General features: G+C 45.9%; 1 protein-coding gene across 1 annotated transcript; it reads left to right on the top strand.

The window, feature by feature from the left end:
* Positions 1 to 174: 174 nt before the first annotated feature.
* Positions 175 to 19,360, top strand: ILDR1 (immunoglobulin like domain containing receptor 1). Its single transcript, XM_040595514.1, has 8 exons — positions 175 to 282; positions 3,278 to 3,448; positions 5,676 to 5,825; positions 6,558 to 6,677; positions 6,831 to 6,977; positions 11,360 to 11,491; positions 13,284 to 14,083; positions 15,143 to 19,360. The coding sequence occupies exons 1-8, from the start codon at positions 228 to 230 to the stop codon at positions 15,182 to 15,184; spliced, it is 1,617 nt and encodes a 538-aa protein (XP_040451448.1). The 5' UTR covers positions 175 to 227; the 3' UTR covers positions 15,185 to 19,360.
* Positions 19,361 to 20,579: the final 1,219 nt, after the last annotated feature.

The raw sequence follows: 20,579 nt of genomic DNA, 5'->3' as shown, positions 1-20,579 counted from the left end.
TTTTTATATAAACCCACTCTTTAAAGCCGTTTCTGAAGCTGGCGGCCGGCGTGCTGTCCGGCTTGGCGGCGCAGGGAGGCGCACCTGCCGGCAGGGCGGGCGGGGGCGGCGGGGGGAGGGGACTGCGGCCGGCGGCCCTGGGACAGGTGCCACCGGATGGGGAGGGCCCGTGGGCGCGGTGGGGTGGCCCGGCGCGACGGCCCCGGGCGGGCGGAGGAGGCCGCGCCATGGCCCCGCTCGGGCGCTGCCGGTGGGCGCTGCTGCTGGCCTGGCTGCCGGCCGGTGAGTGTGGGCCGCCCTGGGACACCCCTGTGGCACACGGGGGCCGCGGCCCAGGAGGCGCCCGCGGGTTGTGCCCGGGTTAACGTGGTGCGGCGAGGGGAAGGGGCGGCCTGGGCCGGTCGGGCGTTGTTCCCCCCCTTGGAGCCCTTCCCTGGCCGGGGGGCGCGGGGCTTTGCCGAGCTCGGCGCGGAGGCCGTGCGAGCGGGGCTGGGCTGCCCCAGGGGCGCGGCTCGCCGCTCTCCCAGGAGGAAGCGGCCGCTGCTTCCTGGCGGCCTCCAGCATGGCTCCCGTGCGGCCAGCGTGGGCCTGACCGAGCGGGGCCGGCGAACTGCGGGGGCTCGTCACATGCACCCACCCCGGCCTTTGCTGCTGGCTCAGCAGCCCCAGCCTCTTCGGGGATCTGGTGTAGCCGCAGTGCTTCCATGCCCGCTGGATACGCGCTTGTATGGAGGGCAGGAGCTCACCTCCGTGTCCACCAGCGGCCTCCAGCAAGCAGAGCCCTTTCTGCCAAGCTTTCTGACCTCCTGTAGAAAATACAGTGATCGTTTTGCCTCTTGGATGCTTGGGTCTTTCCTGATGATTTAGCTCTAAGCACCAAAGTTCAGTTTTTCACACAGATTCCGTGTCCACCAGCGGCCTCCAGCAAGCAGAGCCCTTTCTGCCAAGCTTTGCGGGTCGCCTGATGGTTTCTGACCTCCTGTAGGAATACAGTGATCGTTTTGCCTCTTGGATGCTTGGGTCTTTCCTGATGATTTAGCTTTAAACACCAAAGTTCAGTTTTTCATAGAGAACCAGTAAAAGCAGCAAAAAAATAAGGAGGTATGCTTGTTGAGTGTCTTGCTTGCCAGCTGCATTCCTGCAGGACATTCTGGCTAGAACTTGGCCTCGCTGGCTCTGAAGGTTAGTGTCTTCAATGTGAAGCTGCCTTCAGTGAGGTAGCCATGCCTCACTAGGTTGGTAGTGTCCGGATTTTTTCTTCCAGACCAGGATAAGGACAGCAACATGCAACGGAGTAATGCAGTCCAAGTTTAAGAACTAGACTTAATTTCGCAACTTCTCAGTTTTCTTGGAGGAGGTTAGTATGAAACATCAGGTGTGCAGAGCTAGCCAACTGTCCTCTGGTGAGAACAGCAGGGTTTTAACTTCTTTAGAAAATATGGAACTTCCCTTTCACTCTGACTCTTCTGCAGAACAAAGGTATGAGAAAGGATCCCTTTCATAAAAAGCTTTGGTTTCTGTTAGTGAAAAGCACGTAGTGACTTTGAGTATTTTATTCTTGCCAGAAAGATACTGCTGTAGGAAACCCATGGAAAATCTGGTGTTTCCGTGAGCCTCAACAGGTCAAAATTCATATGGGAGTTCATTTAATTGACAAAGAGATCAAGGTTTTGACAAGATTCAGAGTTCGGATTTTGGGTTGGTTTCTTCTGATTTCCTGCGGTAAGAGCCTGTGGGTCAGCTTTTTCACAAGTACAGTGCTCTTAAATAAGAGCAACTGTAAGTACCTGTCACCAGTCTGGACTTTACAGCATTGTAAAGATGACAGATCCTTGGTTTTCCTAGAGGTTTGTACAGCCGCTGGTATTTCTGTGTGTAAGTGCATGTGTGTATATTTCATTTTTCAGAAGAGCCTTGCATTCAGAGTTTGCCCTGGTCCTTTCTGTGCTTGTGTGGTATTTTTAAGACAAATGAGTTCGGTCTGCCTGTGCTTTGGGTTAGCTGACTGGGAGCCCATTTCAAACCAGAAACTGGGCAAGTACTGCGGAATTACTTGTTGAGGCAGCGTTGCACCTCTGCAGCATGTTTTCCACTGGGTAGAAACCGAGTGAGCTCATATTTGACTGGAACATACTGTGGAGGTGCAGCCTCAGAGGACACTGAAAGAATGATGCTTGCAGTTTTGATCCAGATGTTACTACATGGTCCCTTGTTCCCTTGCTGTCATCCTGAAAACATGGAGGAGAGGGAAAGTCTTTAAGTACGCAATAAAATTGAGTGTTGGTTCATGGCAACCCTTTTCCAAGCCTCCCCCTTTCTTTCCCTCCTTTCCTGCTGTCATGCTCCCTGGCTTAGAAGCAACTAGCACACTGGAACACTCACCCTGTTCTCTGAGGTGTATTCCAGATCAAGCATCCCACACTTGCTCTGCACTGTTTGTATTCCCTTATCAAAGGCCATTGGTGATAACTTCACTATTGTTAATGACAAACACAACTTACTGTATTATCAAAGTTTGAATAAGATAGATATGTCTGGAGTGTGGCTGAAATAAAAGCATAGCTTGTGGGAAACCTCGTAAAACTTTCCTCAGTGGGTGCAGCTGCTTGGATAGAAAATGCTGTGGAGGTTGTTACAGATGAGTTCAAAACATACATAACAATAGCTTCACTAAAAAGGGGAAAAAAAGGGGGTAATTGATGTGTGTTGTTTCAAAGTGGCAATACACAGGTGTTTAACTATGATGCTACAGCCCTGTAGTTGTATTGTCTTAATCCTGGTCACCCCTACATAACGTTTTGATGACCATCTTAGCGAGACCTTGATAAAATTCATTTGGTGTTTATAGGAATGGATGGCACTGCAGAACGTTTCTGGTTACGATGACAAGCCAAGGCCGTCCCATCCTGTGCGCTTCTGGGCCCAGCAAATTATCTCCCTCAGCTTGGAGGGACAGTTTTCCCCTGCAGAAGGAGAACACAGAGTGATGTGCTACATAATGGCTACTAATAGTTGCTTTGGAGAAAATAATTTGGTCCATACGGCAGGCCGATGTGTCTGGCTTAAGCTGCCTTCTGTCAGAGAGAGGTGGACTCACGTTCTTACCAGGGTTTGTAACTCTCCGTGGCTTCAGCAGAGGGGCTGGTGAGGTCTGCAGGTGCAGGTCCTGGATGAAGCTGAGGGAGATGTACTTCAGTTGTTGGTCTGGCGCAGAGTGAAGGTTGCGATGCGAAGTCTGTTCCTGCAGGCTGACTGCCTTCTGTGTTCTCATTTGCAGGTTGCCTCTCCCTCCTGGTGACAGTGCAGGATATTGAGCGTTATACCACTTTATTCGCCACTGTTGTCCTCAAATGTGACTATAGCACCTCAGCTCAGCTGCAGGACGTGGTGGTGACCTGGCGCTTCAAATCCTTCTGCAAGGACCCCATCTTTGACTACTACTCAGTCTGTAAGTGTCAGGCTTGTCCACTAAGGATTACCTCTTCAAATGGAAAGGAGGGGGAAGGTGTTCTTACTGGGTAATACAGGCTTTTGACCTCTTCCTGCCCACAAACCAGGTCGGGTGGTGATATTTCCCTGCGCTCCAAGAAAAAATAGGTCACGTCTTTATTTCCTTTGCAAAGTCAAGGCTTGATGATGTGATGTTGTAGAAATCCCAGCCAAAGCAGCTAATTTGTCCTCCTTGTCATCAACTCAGAGGAGAAAGGCTCAGCCATGTTTGACACATCAGTCTTGGCAGCCCCATCTTAGTCTTCAGCATGTTTGAAAGCAAAGGCCCTGTGTCAAATGGACTTCATGATACCACGGGGGGTCCCATGGTTGGAGCTAGATACCTGTGACCGGGTGTTACTGATTTTAGGAAGTAGAAGAAATGTGCATTTTGGAGGGCAGAAAGACTTGCAAGTAGTAACATTTGGTATGAGTGGCAGCACTTCATGTGCTAACTCGCCACACTCCCCAGTTCTGGTGTGTGCAGCCTTAATTCAGGAGTGTCTAAGATGTTCTTAAAATAGTATGTGAACTGCATCCTGGGGTGCATCAAACACAGTATAACCAGCCAGTCAAAAGAGGTGATGATCCCACTGAATTTAGCGATGGTGCAGCCTCACCGTGAATATTCTATGTAGTTCTGGACCCCACAATTTAAGAAGGACATGCAGGTATGTGAATGCATCCAGAGGAGGGCAACAAAGCTGGCGAAAGGGCTGAAAGTCATGTCCTGTGAGGAGTGGCTGAGGACTTTGAGTTTGTCTAGTGTGGCAAAAAGGAAGCTGAGAGGCAACCTCATGCCTCTCTACAGCTTCCTGAGGAAGGGAAGTGGAGAGGGAGGTGCTGATCGCTTCTCCCTGGTATCCAGTGACAGGACACATCAAAGTGGTTAAAAGCTGCACCAGTGCAGGTTCAGACTTGACATTAGGAAATAATACTTTACCAAGAGTGTAGTCAGACACTGGAACAGGCTTCCTAGAGCGATGGTTGATGCCCCATGCCTGATGGTGTCTAAGAGGCATTTGGACAATGCCCTTAATAATATGCTTTAACTTTTGGTGAGCTGTGAAGTGGTCAGGCGGTTGGACAAGATGATCCTTGTAGGTCTCTTCCAACTGAAATATTCCATGCCATTTCCTATAAACCCTGCAGTATGTTTAAGATGGCCAGCCTTACCTTAACTGCACGCTTAAGACTGAGTTTCAGGTGGGAAGCCTGGACTTGTTTGGTGTCTTGTTGCCCAAACTCCCCTTATGCAGTCTGGATGGGTTGAGTAGGCATGTTACCAAGTGCTCTACAGCCAAGTCCACAAGCAGCTGGGTCTGTGGCTCTGCTGATCCTAACATATTGTGAGTGCTTTGAGCCCAGGCTCAAGCTAATAGCCCCAGCAGGGACGGAAAGCATGAAGGTCACTGTGTTTGCTTAGTTTGGTCTGCTCTTCATGATTCATTGTAGATACAGCAATGGAGGAGCCTTTGACAAGCTTTGTCCTCTCCTGTCTTCACTGCAAGCCTGCTATAGACAATGCTGACTGTATCAGTTACCTCCCCAAATCTCATTTCCCAAATACCTTTCATTTAATTGTTAGTTTATATTGCGAGTCTGTCATAAGAGTATTGCACAGAAATTGCCTCTAGTCCTCCATTAATTGTTAGGTGTCTCTACACATAATCCTTAGGTGGAATCAGTTGATGGATTCTTTTCTGTCTTTATGAGCTCCACAACAGCTAATGGGATACAGGAGGGAAGGGGAGACAGTCCCTACAGCAGTTCATGTATGTCTGGAGATTTTGTTTGGAAAATAATCAGACTTTTGTTTTAGTTCCGGTACTCCTGGGAGTTTTATGACTTTTTTTCCTTATAGTTTATCTTCATACTGGGTGCTACCCTCCAGCCTACCACCATTAGCTTCTTTCTACTGTTGTTCTTTCAGTTGTGAGTACAGGAGGCATCTCCTCTGCAGCTCCTACGTTCTCGACATTTCTGCCATTCCTGTGGCTCTACCTCTGTTTGCTTTTGAGTACTCCAGATCAACTTGGCTTTGCTGGTTTGAAGCCATGCTTTGTATTACTAAACCAAAGCAAATGCATACATGCGTTCAAGGGTTTCTCCGCTGTTCACTGGGCGATAGAAGTTGGTTCTTTGAAATAACTTTTGGCATCCTATTGGATGATGTGTGTTTGTAGCATACCAGGCTGGTTTAGCTCTTGGCCAGGACCCGTCTGACGACTGCAATGACAGCCAGCGAAAAGTGCGCATTGTCATCCAGAAATACGGGCAGAAGGAGCCTGTGCTGGGTATTGACTACCAACAACGAAAGATCACCATTCAGAACCGTAAGTGACTTGACCTCCCACACAGGCAGTGAACTCAGTAACTATCCTGTATCTGGGCCTACTAAGTGTGAAAAGAAGCAGAAACATGACTGATGTCATCTGTAGCTTACGTATTCTGTGAGATGGCAATGGAGTAAGAGCTCTGAAGGGCCCTGGCCCCAGCTGGCCTGAGGGTGTTGGAGGCATTACAAGCTAAGGGTGAGCTGAAGATGCCTGAGCATTTTACTGAGGAGCACAACAGCAAGCTGAGGAGCCCAGAGGCTAGAAAACAGTTCTTTCTTCTAAGAAGTATTGCATAATTGTCCAGGTATATAATATGCTCCCTCCCTGCTTTCCCTGAGGCAGTATTATTCGCTCCTGCCAGAGTAGTTATTGGGATAGCTGGCCTAATGGGGACAATGAGCTGTGTTCAAAAACCAGTAGGGTTGGCAGTTGGCAGCAGCCAGTATCTGTTAACATGCATCACCCGGCAGCACGCTGATTATTTCACTCCACACAGAACTAGTCCCACTTCGGAGTAGCATTGCCTTCTAGCAACACGAAGGAAAAAGGGACTGGCAGTTAATGCTGTTTACGGGAGTTCTCAATGGACCGAAATGGGATTGTTTGACAGTGATGGCTACGCTTGGGAAGAGGGGAGATGCAGTACTGTGTGTCACCTGCAGGCAGAGGGCCCTCTTAGTGTCTGTCAGTCCCAAATAATCCACTGACCTCTCAGTCCTCCTCCCGCAGGGGCAGACCTTGTCATCAGCGAGGTCATGTGGTGGGACCATGGCGTGTACTACTGCACTGTGGAAGCACCAGGAGATACCTCAGGTGATGCGGACAAAGAAGTTAAGCTGATTGTTCTCCGTAAGTGCCTGTAGTTTGTTGCCTGGGTGGGAGATATCTCCTCTTGTTCTCTTCTTCCCTACGCCAACACGTCTCCAGCAGTGGAGAGGTGCTTAGTAACTTACTATGCCTAGGTACATCAGGATCCTCTTTGTCTCTCTGTTTTTCCCATAGATTGGCTCACAGTACTCCTTATCATTCTCGGTGGCCTCCTCCTCCTTCTGCTGATTGGAGTATGCTGGTGCCAGTGCTGCCCCCAGTACTGCTGCTGTCACATCCCATGTGTCTGCTGCCCAACCCGGTGCTGCTGTAATGAGGAAGGTGAGGCTCAAGCAAATGTGCGTCCATTCATGGCTTCTGTCAAGACAAAAGCTTGACTGGGACTTTCCTGAGCTCCACTTTCTCCCTCCGATTCACTGTCTGTATAGACTGAGACATTTCTTTGGCCAGTGTGACCTCCTTGACCAGCTTATCTGAGCTTAGAGGAGGAAAGCTAGGATACATGGAGCCCGTCTTGCTCCCCTATGTCTTACTTGCAGAACTTCCTCCTCACTCACACCTTGCAACCAACTTCTGTCATGTCATCCAGGGCACGATCCCTTGTATGAGTAGCTCAGGACGTTTCTTCCCTGTCTTGTGGTTCATGTGCATGTGCACGTAGGAAAGGTAAGCCAATGCTTTGGTACTACTCTCCAAACTGGCCTAACCTTCAAATGTGTTGCTCTGGGAGGTAATTATGTAAAAATTGGAATTTTCTCTCTTCATGTTATTTCTGAGCTGCTCCTTCCACAAGAAAAAGGTTTTGTTTGTTTTTCTTTGGGGAAGGAAGTGATGAGAAAGAAAAGAGAAACATGGTCTCTCTTGGTGGTCAACCCTGCAAATGCATTCTGAGGTTTTGAGGGTCAAGAGAAACTTTGTGTTGTTTTTAGCAGTAATGACAATTCTGCAGCCAGACCCTGTTCTCGTAATAAGGCCACGTTGGTGTTTTAGCTGCTAAAGTCATACATACAATTTCTGTGTTCCTGTAGCTGAAACTTAGCAGTAACACAAGGTGGACTAGTTCCCCTGCAGCTTACACAACCTGACAAAAACAAAACGCAATGAATACATTTATTTATCACTGAATCACGAGATTCTTCCCCAGATGCTGCAAGGAGAGGATTTATGAACAAGGAGTTGTTGTTTCTGGTTTCCCTTTACCTACAAAAGAGCTATTTGGTTTACCCACAAAAGAGCTGTTTGGTACCTTGGGTGTCAGTAAATTGTGCGAGTTTTAAATCTAAGCTTAATTTGCTTAGCCCTTGCAAAGAGTGAACAGAGCATCACTCTTACTGCTAAAACCAAAACAGTTTCAGGGGGCTTTACAGGCTGTCAAATAAAACGCATGGTGTTGAGGAGGCTATGGAAATTTGGCAGAAAAATTAGTTTCCATGAAGGGAGAGAGAGGTGATGGAGATAAAAGGCTCACACCTCCAGGCTTCCTAGTTCTCATCAAAAAAGGGATTCAGAATATGTGTGAGCTCGTTTTTTTGGTTTTCTGTGCTGTAGGAGATGATGGCACACTCCAGACTGCTGCTGTTGTCTTTCCTGCCTCCTGTTGAGGATAGGTAGGGGGGATTCTTGCAAGGTTGCCAAAACTTCTCCCTGCTCATGAGAGAAGGTACAGACAAATCCAGCCTCCTGGACTAGCTGCTGCATTCTGTGGCTGTAATTTCCATCCTAGCTGCCTGCCCTTCTTATCCCCTTTGCAAGGGATCCTTGTGCCCGCTCCCCTCCTCTGGTGCACCTTCTCTTAATTTCATCCTGCCTGACTTCTTTCCACTCCAAGAAATGAACTGGAGGCCTTAAAAACCACAAGACAGATACAGGGGGCGTCTTCAAAAACAGTCCTGAGGAATAGTAGTTCCATCTGGCTGAAGAGAAGGCAGAAATCCTCAGCGGTTTTACGAGTTGAAGTGCGAGCCGAGTACTGGTGATTTCTTCCCAATTATCGGCCACTAGAGGGCAGCACAGATCCGCTGAACAGCCCCAGACGCCGTTGAGGCGCGGTAATTCTGGGTGTTTGCAGTCAGGTCATTAACTAACATGATTTTGAACCTAGCAATAAAAGTAGTGCATTGTTTGAGTAATTCAGAATTGGTGTACAGAAATATTAAACATGCCCCAGCAGCAAGCCAATTACATTCCCCGTGGAAAGCTCTGAGAAAAGCCTACCAGGGTAAATAAACATATGACTTCCTTCTGTTCCTATTAGGTCCTTTTTTACTGTGGACTTCTTCCACTAATGAATTGGTGCAAAATAGGATATACTTGCACCTGGGTCTGACTAGGTTGGAAAATATATATATATTTTTTATAATTGCATAGTTGGCCCAGCAGCTGGAAAGTCTGTCAAAGGTGAAGAACAACCTTTCTCAGCAGAGAGTAAGTGGAGGGAACAACATGAAATTCTGACAAATTTTTAATTTTTTTATAGCAGGTATGAGTTTTGGCATAAGGGTGAATCTGACCTTCCTCAGATAAATCTGTTCACTTTAAAAAGGGATCTGTAACTTTATTTCCATTTTTCAGGTAGGGAACCAGTGTATGTATTGGGTTCAGAATGGAGGGCATAGTATCTGGGGAAGGAAAAGAGGAGGAAAGTGGGGAAGGAAGTCCAAGGATAATTCTCATTTGTTCAGCTGCAGGGAGAGATCAGAGAATTATAGGGACAGGGGATGCCCTTGGTCCTAGTGACTTCCTTCATACCCTAAGTAGGTATGCCCAGAGCTGCTGAGCCTTTCACTCCTCAGGCAAAGACTGTGGACAAAACTCAGGGACATGCACTTAAATTCTAGGACATTCTCAAGGGGATAACTGGAGGAATGGGAGAGGAAGAGATAAGGCCTTTCCCTTCCTTTTACCCTTTTTCATTTTCCTCTTCCTCTAAGTTTGAAACATAAACTGGAGGAAAATTCCTTTGGAAAAAAAATTAACAAAGCAAGTCGGACATAAAATGCTTGAAAGTTGCTACCTCTGGCCACACAGCTTTGAAGGAAAATCAGAGTATCAGGGTTAAAACCCCTGAAGTTTCTAGCTTTGTAGTTCACTCTGGTTGGAGCCAGGCTGGGGGGGAGGAGGAGGAGGAGGGAGTGTGGCGTGGAATTGCATGAACTGTGGGGATAAGGAAGGATGTTTTGAGAGGCATGGTCAGTCCCTGTTTTGCTGCAAGTGGTGCTCTTGTAAATTCAGTGAAACAGCTATAGGAGAACATGTTTTAATAACTGGCGTGCTACCCAAAATGGAGAGCTGAGTCCCAAAGAGCGTGCAGTCTAAATGCTGTCTGCTGCAGATGAGCCCAGGGGACAGAATTAATTGGAGCTTAGCTGTATCCTGGTTTCTTAAAGAAGCAAAGCTTATGCAGCCAACCTGTCTGCCTATCCCCTATCTCTTTTTCCCTCCAATAGCTTTTAATTTCATCAGCCAACTTCAGTCAGATTTATCAGAGGGGTAAAAGTCTCAAAGGCAATTACATTCCTGTCTCCTGAACTGTACAGCCAGGGATGTTCTGTTCATGCCTGACCAGAGAAGAGGCTGCAGTAAAAGCCTGCTGCTTCTGAAACTCCAGAGAAACCATGTAAAGGGAATTCTGCAAAGGCCCTGTTGCAGAAAAGCCTAACCCAGTAACGACAAACCATGCAGCGTCAGACTTGGTAAGGGCTGGGGCTTGCAAAATGTACTTGCTTGTATACTTAAGTTTTGATCGTCTGTGGTAGAAGCAGGTTTCCATAAGATGCTTTTAGGTACTTCCAAAAAAGAAGCAGCAATGAGCAATGGTTTTGAAGACAGGGATGGTGAGGTTGTCTCTGTAGAGGTGGTGTGATGGAAACATTGAAAAAAGCGAAGTGGAATTGGAGCCTGGCCCCACGAAGGAGGGGTCTGGAATTAGCAGTGGTGGAAAAATAGTGAGGGGGAGAAATTTCCACTGAGTTTGCTCTTTTGGCACATTGGACATTGCTGCTGAGGACAGGAACTTCAGTTTGTTCACCAGTTTGACCACGCTGCTCTAAGGGATTTAATTTTAGCAGTCATGCTGAGGTAAATTACAGAGAGAGAGGCAAGAGTGGTTGAAGGACTAGAAAGGGAGAAGCTAGACAGTGTATCTCTGAGTGCCCTGTTTGTGGAACAGAGAGGAAATGGTGGATTATGGTGTGGAAAATATGATCTGGACAGAGCCTACATGAAGGTGGCAAAAAAAAGGTCTTGTTTAGCTGTAAATCAAAGCCAAAACAGGAAAGGACCAATGATGAGCTGGAAGAGTTTAAAGAGTGAAAAAATAGTGTAGTATGTCTTGCTGTATGAAACATTTTCTCCCCTTTCTGCAACTGTACTCATAACGACAGGGCAGGTGGAAGTCTTGCATTTGGTTATGTGCTGTGTACTTAATCATGGTGCCATTTGTTTCCAGTTGCTGGAACTGTACTGAGTGTCAGGCAGTAACCCTTTTCTTCTGTTTGAGGTATCTTTTTGAAGCTGTACAACTTCATATTGGAATTTCCTGTGCTCTGTTTTATTTTTGTCACAGAGTGGAGACAGCTTTTCATTCTGTGAATTTCCTATATCTGATCACATCCAAAGGCTACAGTCTATCAAGTAAAATGGTACGTGGTCTGCAAGCTGTGCTTCCCAGAATAGATGCTGTAAGCTTTCTTCTTCTTTTACAGTACTGGAACGGCATCGGTTCATGAAGCAGGCTCAGGCATTTGCACCTTGGATGTCACCCAACATGTTCTATGGAGGTGGCGACAGGAACTCACAACTTTCCTCTTACCAGCTGAACCCTCTACTGCAACAAGGTGAGACCATGGGCATAGTTTCAGAGGGAAATCAGAAAGAGAGACAGGTAAAGGAGGTTCAGCAGTGAGACTTTAGCCTCTCTACTACAGAAGAAAGAAAGATGTTCCTAGCATGACAGCTCTGCTGCATCTACAATGTACTTGCCTGGGTGGATAAAAAAAGTCTGTCCATCTCAAGTGCCTTGCTAGGCTCCGTGCTGGGTGCAGTGGTTTAATGCTAACTAAGGTATATCTGTGCTACACCCCAGCAACTGCAGGGTAAATATACCCAGCTTATCTTGCTTCATGTGGTAGAGGAGGGTACTGTCTCTTTGTTCTTCTGTGTTGGTCACGGTCAACTCCTTATAGCCAAAATTGACAGGACAAGTGAGTTGCAATTTGTTTTGAGTTCTTATCAAATGTCTAGTCTTCAGATGATTAAGGGCAAACTGCCTTCTGTGCCATAGATCTAGCCTGCATGCAGCAAGAAATTAAGGACTCCTAATAAACGAGGAAGAATTTTCCAGTTGTTCTGCCCCGGAATTGCTTGTATTAGTGATACCTATTTGTAACTTTGTTGGGGGAGGGAAGATTAAATTTCTGAAGTCCTAGAGAAATAAGTAATAACTTATTACCAGTAATGTTATTTAATTGCTCAAGGAAGATAGGGGAATTTAACATAATAACTTCTCAAATAAATATAGCATATTTTTCATCTGATACTAGCTTTTCATCACTATATGGCAGTCACAGATTTACTGTGTGTCTGATGAGTCTTTGAAGAAATTGTTTGCAAACATCTTAAATGCTAGATTCATACACTTTTTTAGCCCACTAGTTAATTCTACAGGTACCATTTTTTTTCCTAGCCAGGGCACAACTTTTCCTTAGGAAGAGCTGGTGACTGAGCCACCGTGATTTAAGACAGAATATACTGAGTCTTCTCAGGGAAATCCGTGTGCGTGCTGGCAGAAAATGGGCAAGTTCCTCGGGCAGTATCTTAGCCTGTGTTTTCACAGTGCTTGAATCTCCTGTGCTTAAGTTTCCTGTAAATTTATTTCAGGTCAGCTTTTCAGAGGTGTTGGGTAGGGGAGACCTCTAAGGTCATCTAGTCCTACCTCTTGCTCAGAGCAGGACTGTCACCAACCTCAGTCACATTAGCTGTAGCTTTGTCCAGCCAAATCTTGGAAATTTGCAAGGGTGGAGATTCCATGATTTCTTTGGGTAACTGTTCCAGAGCTGGACCAGTCTCCTAGCAAAGAAACTTCTCCATTTGCTACTTATATCTATATGTGTGTGTGTGTGCATGTGTACATGTATATAATTTTTTTCTTTTGCGGTATTGTTTCATACTTATTTCAGCTCAAAGAGATATAAGAGGAAACACTATGAAATTCCTCTGATTTTTTTAAAAAATAAAATTTGGTATCAATGCTATAGGAAAAAAATGTTCCTCTTTTTAAATGCATAAACTGTATTTCCAGGTGTGCTGGATGCTTACCTCTCTGCTGTGCAAAACACAGATCATGCTGCAACTTTGCTTACTTACTAAAAAACACTAAAAAAAGTTACTAAAAAATAATAAAACTTACTAAATAATACTACTTACTAAAAAATTTACTGCTCTTTGCACCTTAAGTCATGTGACCTGGATGTGCTGGTTGTGGTGCTTGAGACTTGTGCAGCTCTCGTAGCGAGGAGGAGCAGGAGAAGAAAGGTCCCAAAGGGACTCCGCCAGGATCATTAGTGCAGAAGGGCTCGCTCTTTATTCTTTCCCCTTGAATTGCTGCATCTCCTGTGCTTTTATCCTTAGATGTGTCTCTGCAGAACAGTCTTCCAGTTGTGCAGCCCCAAGCTCAGCTTTCCCCTAACAAGGGTGTTTTGGACTATCTGGAATCTGAAATCCAAAATCTTAACATGCCACAGCTCCAGCCACCCCCCCACCAGCGGCAGGCTGCCCAGCCCAGCTTGCTGTCCTCCCTGGGCTCCGAGATCGTGTCACCTCCTCTTGCTGATCATGTCTCCTCCATGCATGGGAGCAGCAACTCCTCACGGCCACAGAGAGCGGCCCGCACCCCCAGATACTGGGATTCTGCAGCTGAGGAAAGGAGGGAAAACCGGAGATGGCCCTTGCCTTCCAGTGAGGATTCTCATTCTAGCTACAGTCGGGACAGGCAGCGAGAGGACCATTCTCAGAGGCAGAGGACAGGCGGCTACAATGGGAGGCCCCAGCACTCCAGACGGGATGTGTCACCACCACGCCAGGCTGAGAGGGGCAAGAGCAGTAGCAGCAGCTGCAGTTTCTATCCAGAGGAGGCCAAGGAGCGCTCCAGCCACCGTCGTGACTGGAGACAGGAGCCCGCAGGAAGGCGAGACTACCAGCACCATACCAGCAGGAGCAACAACTCAGGTCAGCGGCGGCACAGCTACTCTCCCCCTTCTCGCCGGGGGTCATGTAGCTCCTCAGAAGAGCAAGTCCGTCTCCCAGCGACAAACCGCAGGTGGCGGCACCGGTCTCGGGAATGGCCGGAAGATAAGCCCCCCAGTTACCGCTCATTAGAAATCATCCCAGGTCAGGAGAAGAAGCAAAAAGGCAGCGTGGGGCCACGATCGGTGAGTCAGCCGCCTTTTTGCTTTCCCATCCGAGGCAAGAGGTGGGTTTTGGGGTGTGAGAGTGAACGTTTGTTGCTTTCTGCAGCCTGTTGTCTTTCAAACGGAGGGCAAGGAGCGCCGGGTGCCCTGTGCAGCTTGGTTGTGAAAAGGCTGCCGAGCTCCCTGCCTTCAGACAAGTTGTGTGGCCATAGTGAGTTCAGGGACAAAGTGAGCAGTCAGACAAAGCAGGTCCCGTCACATCCCCCACCAGGTGACATACTATACCTTCTCACTCCTGTCCCCACCTAGAGGCATTTGGGGCTCTATGTATGTGTTGGTGCTAGAATAGCTGTTCTCCTGGCACTGCCTGGGGAAAAAGCACTTCCAGAGTGTATGCAGCAATACTGGGCAGCCCTCTGCAACCCTCCCTTGTGTTGGTTTACTTCTGATTTCTTTTAACACGTGCGTGATTATCCTATTATCATTCTCCAGCATTTACTTGTTATAGTATCTTGGTGAGATTTTTAAGATTGTTCATATGGGAAAGCATTCAGGTAAGATGCCTAAAACTACATGAAATGGGCTTTACGATCATGGGTGGCTATAGCTGTGAGAAATGTGTGGTCCTCCAGGCTGGGTGGAAGAGGATGGCTCGCTTGTTGGGACTCCTGAGAACGGAATGTGCATTATATGGGCAGTGAACAGCTATTGGTCACAGCTCATCTTGTCAGTTTATGCTGGGACTAGATTTCAGGTAGCAACCTAAGTGTGAAAATCTTCGTATCGCAATTGCTAGTCTCCAAGCTAGACAGCATATTCCCCTTAAAAAATGAAGTTTTTCTAAAATAAAAAAAATGTCGTGTCCCTTACCATATACCAGGTGGGAATCTTCCCAAAAGGCCGTATTTTGCACGTTATCATTTTCCCTTCCAACTTTTGGAAGGAAGTGCCATTCTAGTTCCAGCTGGGATGGATGGATGTATGTGTGAATGGTTTCATTATGGTGCTCAGAGCAGGAAGGAAGACACAAGATTTCCATTCATCTTTCCTTGTTCCTGAATCTTCTATTTTCTCTTGCAGGACAGAGGAAGTTCCCACAGTGCAAGAAGCATAGTCATTTAATGCCAGTACTGAAAGAACTAAGAATCCCACTGGACTCCTCTTAGCTTTTCTGCTATGTAGGTTGGGATGCCTGCTTTTAGTCAAACAGACAACCAGCAAAAAAACAGATGAAGCAGCTTCCCTTTGGACTTCCAACTCTGAAGAATCTATCTCTAGTCCTCATGAAAGCAATATATAACCCATTTTTATTCTTGCTGTGATGTGGAAACTTAGGTTTGCAATGGGCTGTGGTCCGTTGAAAACATTCTATTGGAAACAGCAGATTTTTTCAGTAAATGGTATCTTCCCAAGCCTTTAAAGAGAGGTATCAGTTGTCTTTGTTAGGTGCCTTGTTACTGCAAGGAGCCCACTCTGTAGAATACTGGTCCTTTGCACACCAGTTACTGAATAAGGGCTCCAGTGATCACAGAACTGTAAAGTCACAGGACAGTAGAATAATTGAGGTTGGAAGAGGCCTCTGGAGGTCATCTGATCTGGTCTCCTGGGAGTCTGGTATGGGAGGCATGGCATCTCCTTCGTAAGGCCCACTGTTGGGCTTCAGAATGTGTAATGTTTGCTGCTTCTGCCTGGCTGCTCTGCATAGTTGGGGCAGTTGCTTCCTTTTGTCCCCAGTAAGCCTCTCTCCCAAACAGAAGGACCATGCTGTTGGAAGGATGTTTGACTGCTTTAAAAAAGACTCACTAGCACATCTGCAAATTGCCAGCTTGTCTGCCCTATATTGACTGAAACAACCTGCCCTACTTTAAGCTTAGACCTTAGTGCCTTAAAAAATAGTTGTTCCTAGTTTTTAACTCAGACTTGAATTTATTTGTAAACTTGAAGGGCTAGATTTACCAAGGTTTGGCCATCCCTACAGGGACTGAGCAAGGTATGACTTCTGTCCCTCACACTGTGGACCAGAACTTCCTTCAACTCTGGGAAGCATGGCCTTGGTGGATATATCTTTCCTAAGCCGTGTGTGCTTTTTCATGCATTTTATATTCTCCCTTTGCTCTCTGTGCCATGCATCACATACACGGGGTGGGACAAAGGGCTCTGAAGAAGTCTCACAGTCACTGTTTTTACTATTGTCCTTGGTCTTTACCTTGACACTTACCAACTCTGAATAGGTGGTCCATCTGATCTGTAGCTAGATTGCAGGGTTTTCTCATCTCTCACCTTGCAGCTAGGACACAGAATTTCTTTATGCTCTGAAGCCAGTTGCAAAGGAGGAAAACTTGCCGTTTCTCCTTGGTCTGATTCATCTACTCTTTTCATTTAAAATGTGCTGGAAAAAGAAAGGTTCTCTGGATGCTGGATGCTTCCATGGGAAAACAGCTTGCCAAAGGCACTTCTTGGATTCAAGAGACTCAACTGTTGGCAAGGAGCTTTTGAAGCATCTTGTGAATTATTTTGTAACCCAGAGGCACTAGAGATTTGCCAGTATCAATGACTGCATTGCCTAGCTTATTTCCCAGCCAGTGCCACACGGGACACTTGCTACTATTTGTTCTTTAATGTCCTAATTACTGGTGTCCCTACACTTTCCGTTGGAAGACTGACTTGGAGAGGCTTTCAATTTGCCCACCTCCTTCTTTTCTTTGGACAACGATGGGATAGCAGATGCTCCTAACTGGATATCTGATGAGGTTGCTGGTTGACCAAAGGCTACTACAGAGAGTGCTCATTTTCCTACAGTTCCTTGGCTGATGGTGCTTATTTCTAATTCCTGTGTATGGAGATGAAGCAGCAGGACCCACTGGCTTCTCTTCATTTCAGAACTAAATGCCTACTTTTTGAAGACACAGGGGCTGTTCACCAGCAGTTGATGGCTAGCACAAAAAAAAGAGATAAAAGTGCTAAAAGACTAACTCCAAAGTCAGGAAGGCTCTATTAAGTGTAGTCCTTGTCTCCATGAGACACAAACGGTGAAAAGTGTGAGCTGACCCATGAGTTACATCTGAAATATAGAGAATTAAGTGTGTTTGCAGAACTTGCAAAGCCAGTATCACTCTTGAATCTGGTTCTCAGCCACTGGCTGTGAACAGTTTTTATTCTTATGTAATGATATTATGAGGATTTTATGCACCCCCTCTTCTATGATAGACTAGTATTTCTATTAGTTAAGAGGAGTTAATGGTGACTGCAATGACAGAAAATAATATGGGGCTGCTTCTTTGAAAACTAGCATCCTGTTTTGACTTTAGCATTCCCCTCTGGTGACTTTTAGCAGATACCCAGGGCCCTGCAGGTTCTACCCTCAGAGGCTGAACTGGTGGTTTGGAATTTGACTCACTCCTCATGCTTCCAGTAGGTCCATACATCATGCAGGACAACTTCTTCCTATCATCTCAACCCAGCCCAAATGTCTGGGTTTCAGGGAAGGGCTGCTCCTTTCTCTGTCAAGAATAGAGGCTATTGAGACATCAGATGAGATCCCAAGATGGTAGCATGGGCAAGAATTCCCTTTCCTTCACATTCAAGTGTGCATAAGCCAACATTCAGCAAGTTTCCCCAAGAGTAAGAACCCCCTCACACAGCAAGAAAACCCAGCTGACTCTGTGTAATAGTAGCAGCTGTTGAAGCTTGCCGCTGTAGGATGCGCACGGTAACTGCAGAGGCTGTGCTTTTTTTATCTAAATCCTATGAAGAAGCCTTCCGTCATTATTTGTTACTCTAGTCCCCGCAATTGAGCTAGGGTGACTAATTGTAGATTGTGTGAACACAATTTGTGCTGTGTGAAGTCTGAAGGGTTTTATCTTTATCATACTTGAGTTCCTCTTCAGTCACTTTTGTTCGTATTTACAGAAACATTAAACAAAGCTCTTCAGGGAAAATTGATTGTATCTTGGTCTTAATTCTGTAACATCTTAAATTGTGACAGAAGAAGATTATGTTATCCAGCAGGGAAGCAGAAATGGTACCAGGTTTACTGGTCCACAGACCACTGCAGTTCATAAAACACCAATTGGTGTGCTGTGAAATAATGACAAAGAAAATCTATACATGCATGCTTTACAACTGCAAGCAGACAGAAAAGTCAGAAGGAAATAGGTTCTGCTTTGAATGCATATTTCTATTTTTAATTGGCTAGAAATTGGCAAGAAAGCCATTGTGACAGCACTGCACAATACTAGGCGGACTCTTTTTTTCCAGTAAGATCACAGGGTCTTTGACTTTTTAAAAGAGAGGGAATTGAGCAGCTCAAATACTGCACACTGAAAGAAATAACAGTAGGAAATAGCCTAACCTCATTCTTTCTAAGCTGCAGTTTATTCATGCTTAATTTTTCAGCCATTCCAAAGAGCTGATGTTTATATGAGCCCATTTGCGATGAAAAAGGTTAAATACGTTTCATATACAGGAGTTACTGCCCTTCTAGACTTCTGTTCTTTCTGTCATGTAGTTGAAGGAATATACCTTACCCTCAAGAATTAATTTTCTGTCTCAGATAAAGTGCCGTGATAGCCACTGGAGTTACCCTAATTTAAAATAATAATGTAATGAGTAAGTGACCATGCCACATGGGGTAGATAAGGACACCCATGCTACTCCTGTCAGCTGCTTTCCACCTCCAACCAGAGATTCATAAGAGAGATAAAAAAATCATGTAATTTTTCTTTGATAACTTGTGATAACTGCCTTTCTTGCTTATTTGCAGAGCGCCCTGCCATTCCAGGATGCCATTCCAGGAATGGAGGGCACGAGCTGCTTCTTGTGCAATCATTGATCTGGTCTTGGCAAGTGCCTGTTTGGCAGTAGAAAGTGCTGAAATGCCCAGTTGCTATCTCTGGGATTGTATTCATGATAGCACTAGCTAAAGTTAGGCAAACTTCAGGGTGGGAGAAGCTACCTGTGTGATAACAACCACAATGCAAAGCTGTTCAGCAGTACGTATTACTACATAGGGTAGCCAAGTCCCCTACGTGTAACTACCTCCAGCAGCACATCAGTTTAAAACACCCACTTAATGTGGTTAGAGCCTTCCATTTGTCGACCTGACATAGGAGAGGATGACACTTGAGGTTATATTAAATTAACCCCCACAAGTAATGACTGCTTGTTGCTATTTCTGCTAAGTTTAATGCCTATAATGTGCCTTCTGCATATTATTCCAACTGTAAAAGCAGATGGTAAATGTGTAGATTCTCTTCAATGACTGTCAAATGTATAATTAAAATATAAGAGAACTTTCAACCAGTGGCTCTTGTGTGTTCTTCCTAGATCATAAATTGCTTTTTAGTGTTTGTGCTAGAAATGGAACTGAAAATTCTCTGTTCTTCTGGAATTAACCTTCTTATACATTAGTAAGAATTTTCTGTTGTTATTTTTTGAGCAAAAATGCAAAATGGTTTGCTTGTACGGGAGATTTGTTGTTGTTGTTCTTATTTTGGGAGACTTTTTTCTTTGTTTTTCTAAGAAAGAAGATAATTTGATTAAATACTCACCCAGAGAGTGGAGAAACGTCTGGGAAACCATTGGCAGCCCTCTTTAATGATGTGACCCACCACAGCAATTGCTGACTTGGCTGCCATGTCTGTGAAACAAGAACACTTACTGTTTGGTTCTAAAGTACTTTGAGCTCTGTGAGAAAATAAGTCTTCTAGAAATTGTGTTTGGTTGATAAATGAAGATACTGATTGAGCTTTTCACACTTTCCACATGTGACAGTCACCTCATGAACAAGCAGCTGACATAAGAATGGAGGTCTGTTGGGTCTCACACAGAAAGCTTAATTTATGCCTTTAAGTCCTCCCCATTCCCCCTTAGCTAACACCCTTTGTAGCTCGGTGTTGCAGCCTTCCTGTCTCTTCCCCTTACTGCTCAGTGGCTGTGTGTGCCAAATACAGATGGTTGGCCTGCCTGAAGACCCAACAGGCGCTTGGAACTCAACCCATGGGAAAACACACCCTACAGCGGCAATGCAACCACTTTCTAACTGGGACCAAGTCCCCAGGGAGCCTGGGGAGAGGTTATCATAGAATCATAGAATGGTTTGGGTCTCTCGTCTACCCTGCCCTGAGCAGGGACGTCTTTCACTAGATCAGGTTGCTCAAGCCCCATCCAGCCTGCCCTTCCACACTTCCAACGATAGGGTGTCCAACTTCTCTGGGCAACCTGTTCCAGTGTCTCACCACCTGCATTGTGAAGAATTCTTCCTTATATCCAACCTAAATCTGTCCTCTTTCAGTTTAAAACTGTTTACCCTTGTCCTGTCACTACAGGCCTTGGGAAAAAAAGTCTTTGTCTTCCTCATCAGCCCCATCCAGTATTGAAAGGCTGCAATATGGTCTCCCTGGAGCCCTCTCCCCTCTAGGCTGAACAATCCCAATTCCTCCAGCCTCTTTTCACAGGAGAGGTGTTCTAGCCCTCTCATAATTTTTCATGGCCCTCTGGACCTGCTGTAACAGGTCCA

The sequence above is a fragment of the Falco naumanni genome, chromosome 5 (genome assembly GCF_017639655.2).
Source record: "Falco naumanni isolate bFalNau1 chromosome 5, bFalNau1.pat, whole genome shotgun sequence".
NCBI lineage: Eukaryota > Metazoa > Chordata > Aves > Falconiformes > Falconidae > Falco > Falco naumanni.
The sequence above is the reverse complement of the archived record's forward strand: the minus strand, read 5'-3'. Positions and strand labels throughout refer to the sequence as shown.

Excerpts from the sequence above, each read along its gene's own strand:
- ILDR1 (XM_040595514.1), top strand. The coding sequence starts at position 228 with ATGGCCCCGCTCGGGCGCTGCCGGTGGGCGCTGCTGCTGGCCTGGCTG. Across the intron at positions 283-3,277 it reads GCTGGCCTGGCTGCCGGCCG|GTTGCCTCTCCCTCCTGGTG; the intron begins GTGAGTGTGGGC and ends TCTCATTTGCAG. Across the intron at positions 3,449-5,675 it reads CTTTGACTACTACTCAGTCT|CATACCAGGCTGGTTTAGCT; the intron begins GTAAGTGTCAGG and ends GTGTGTTTGTAG.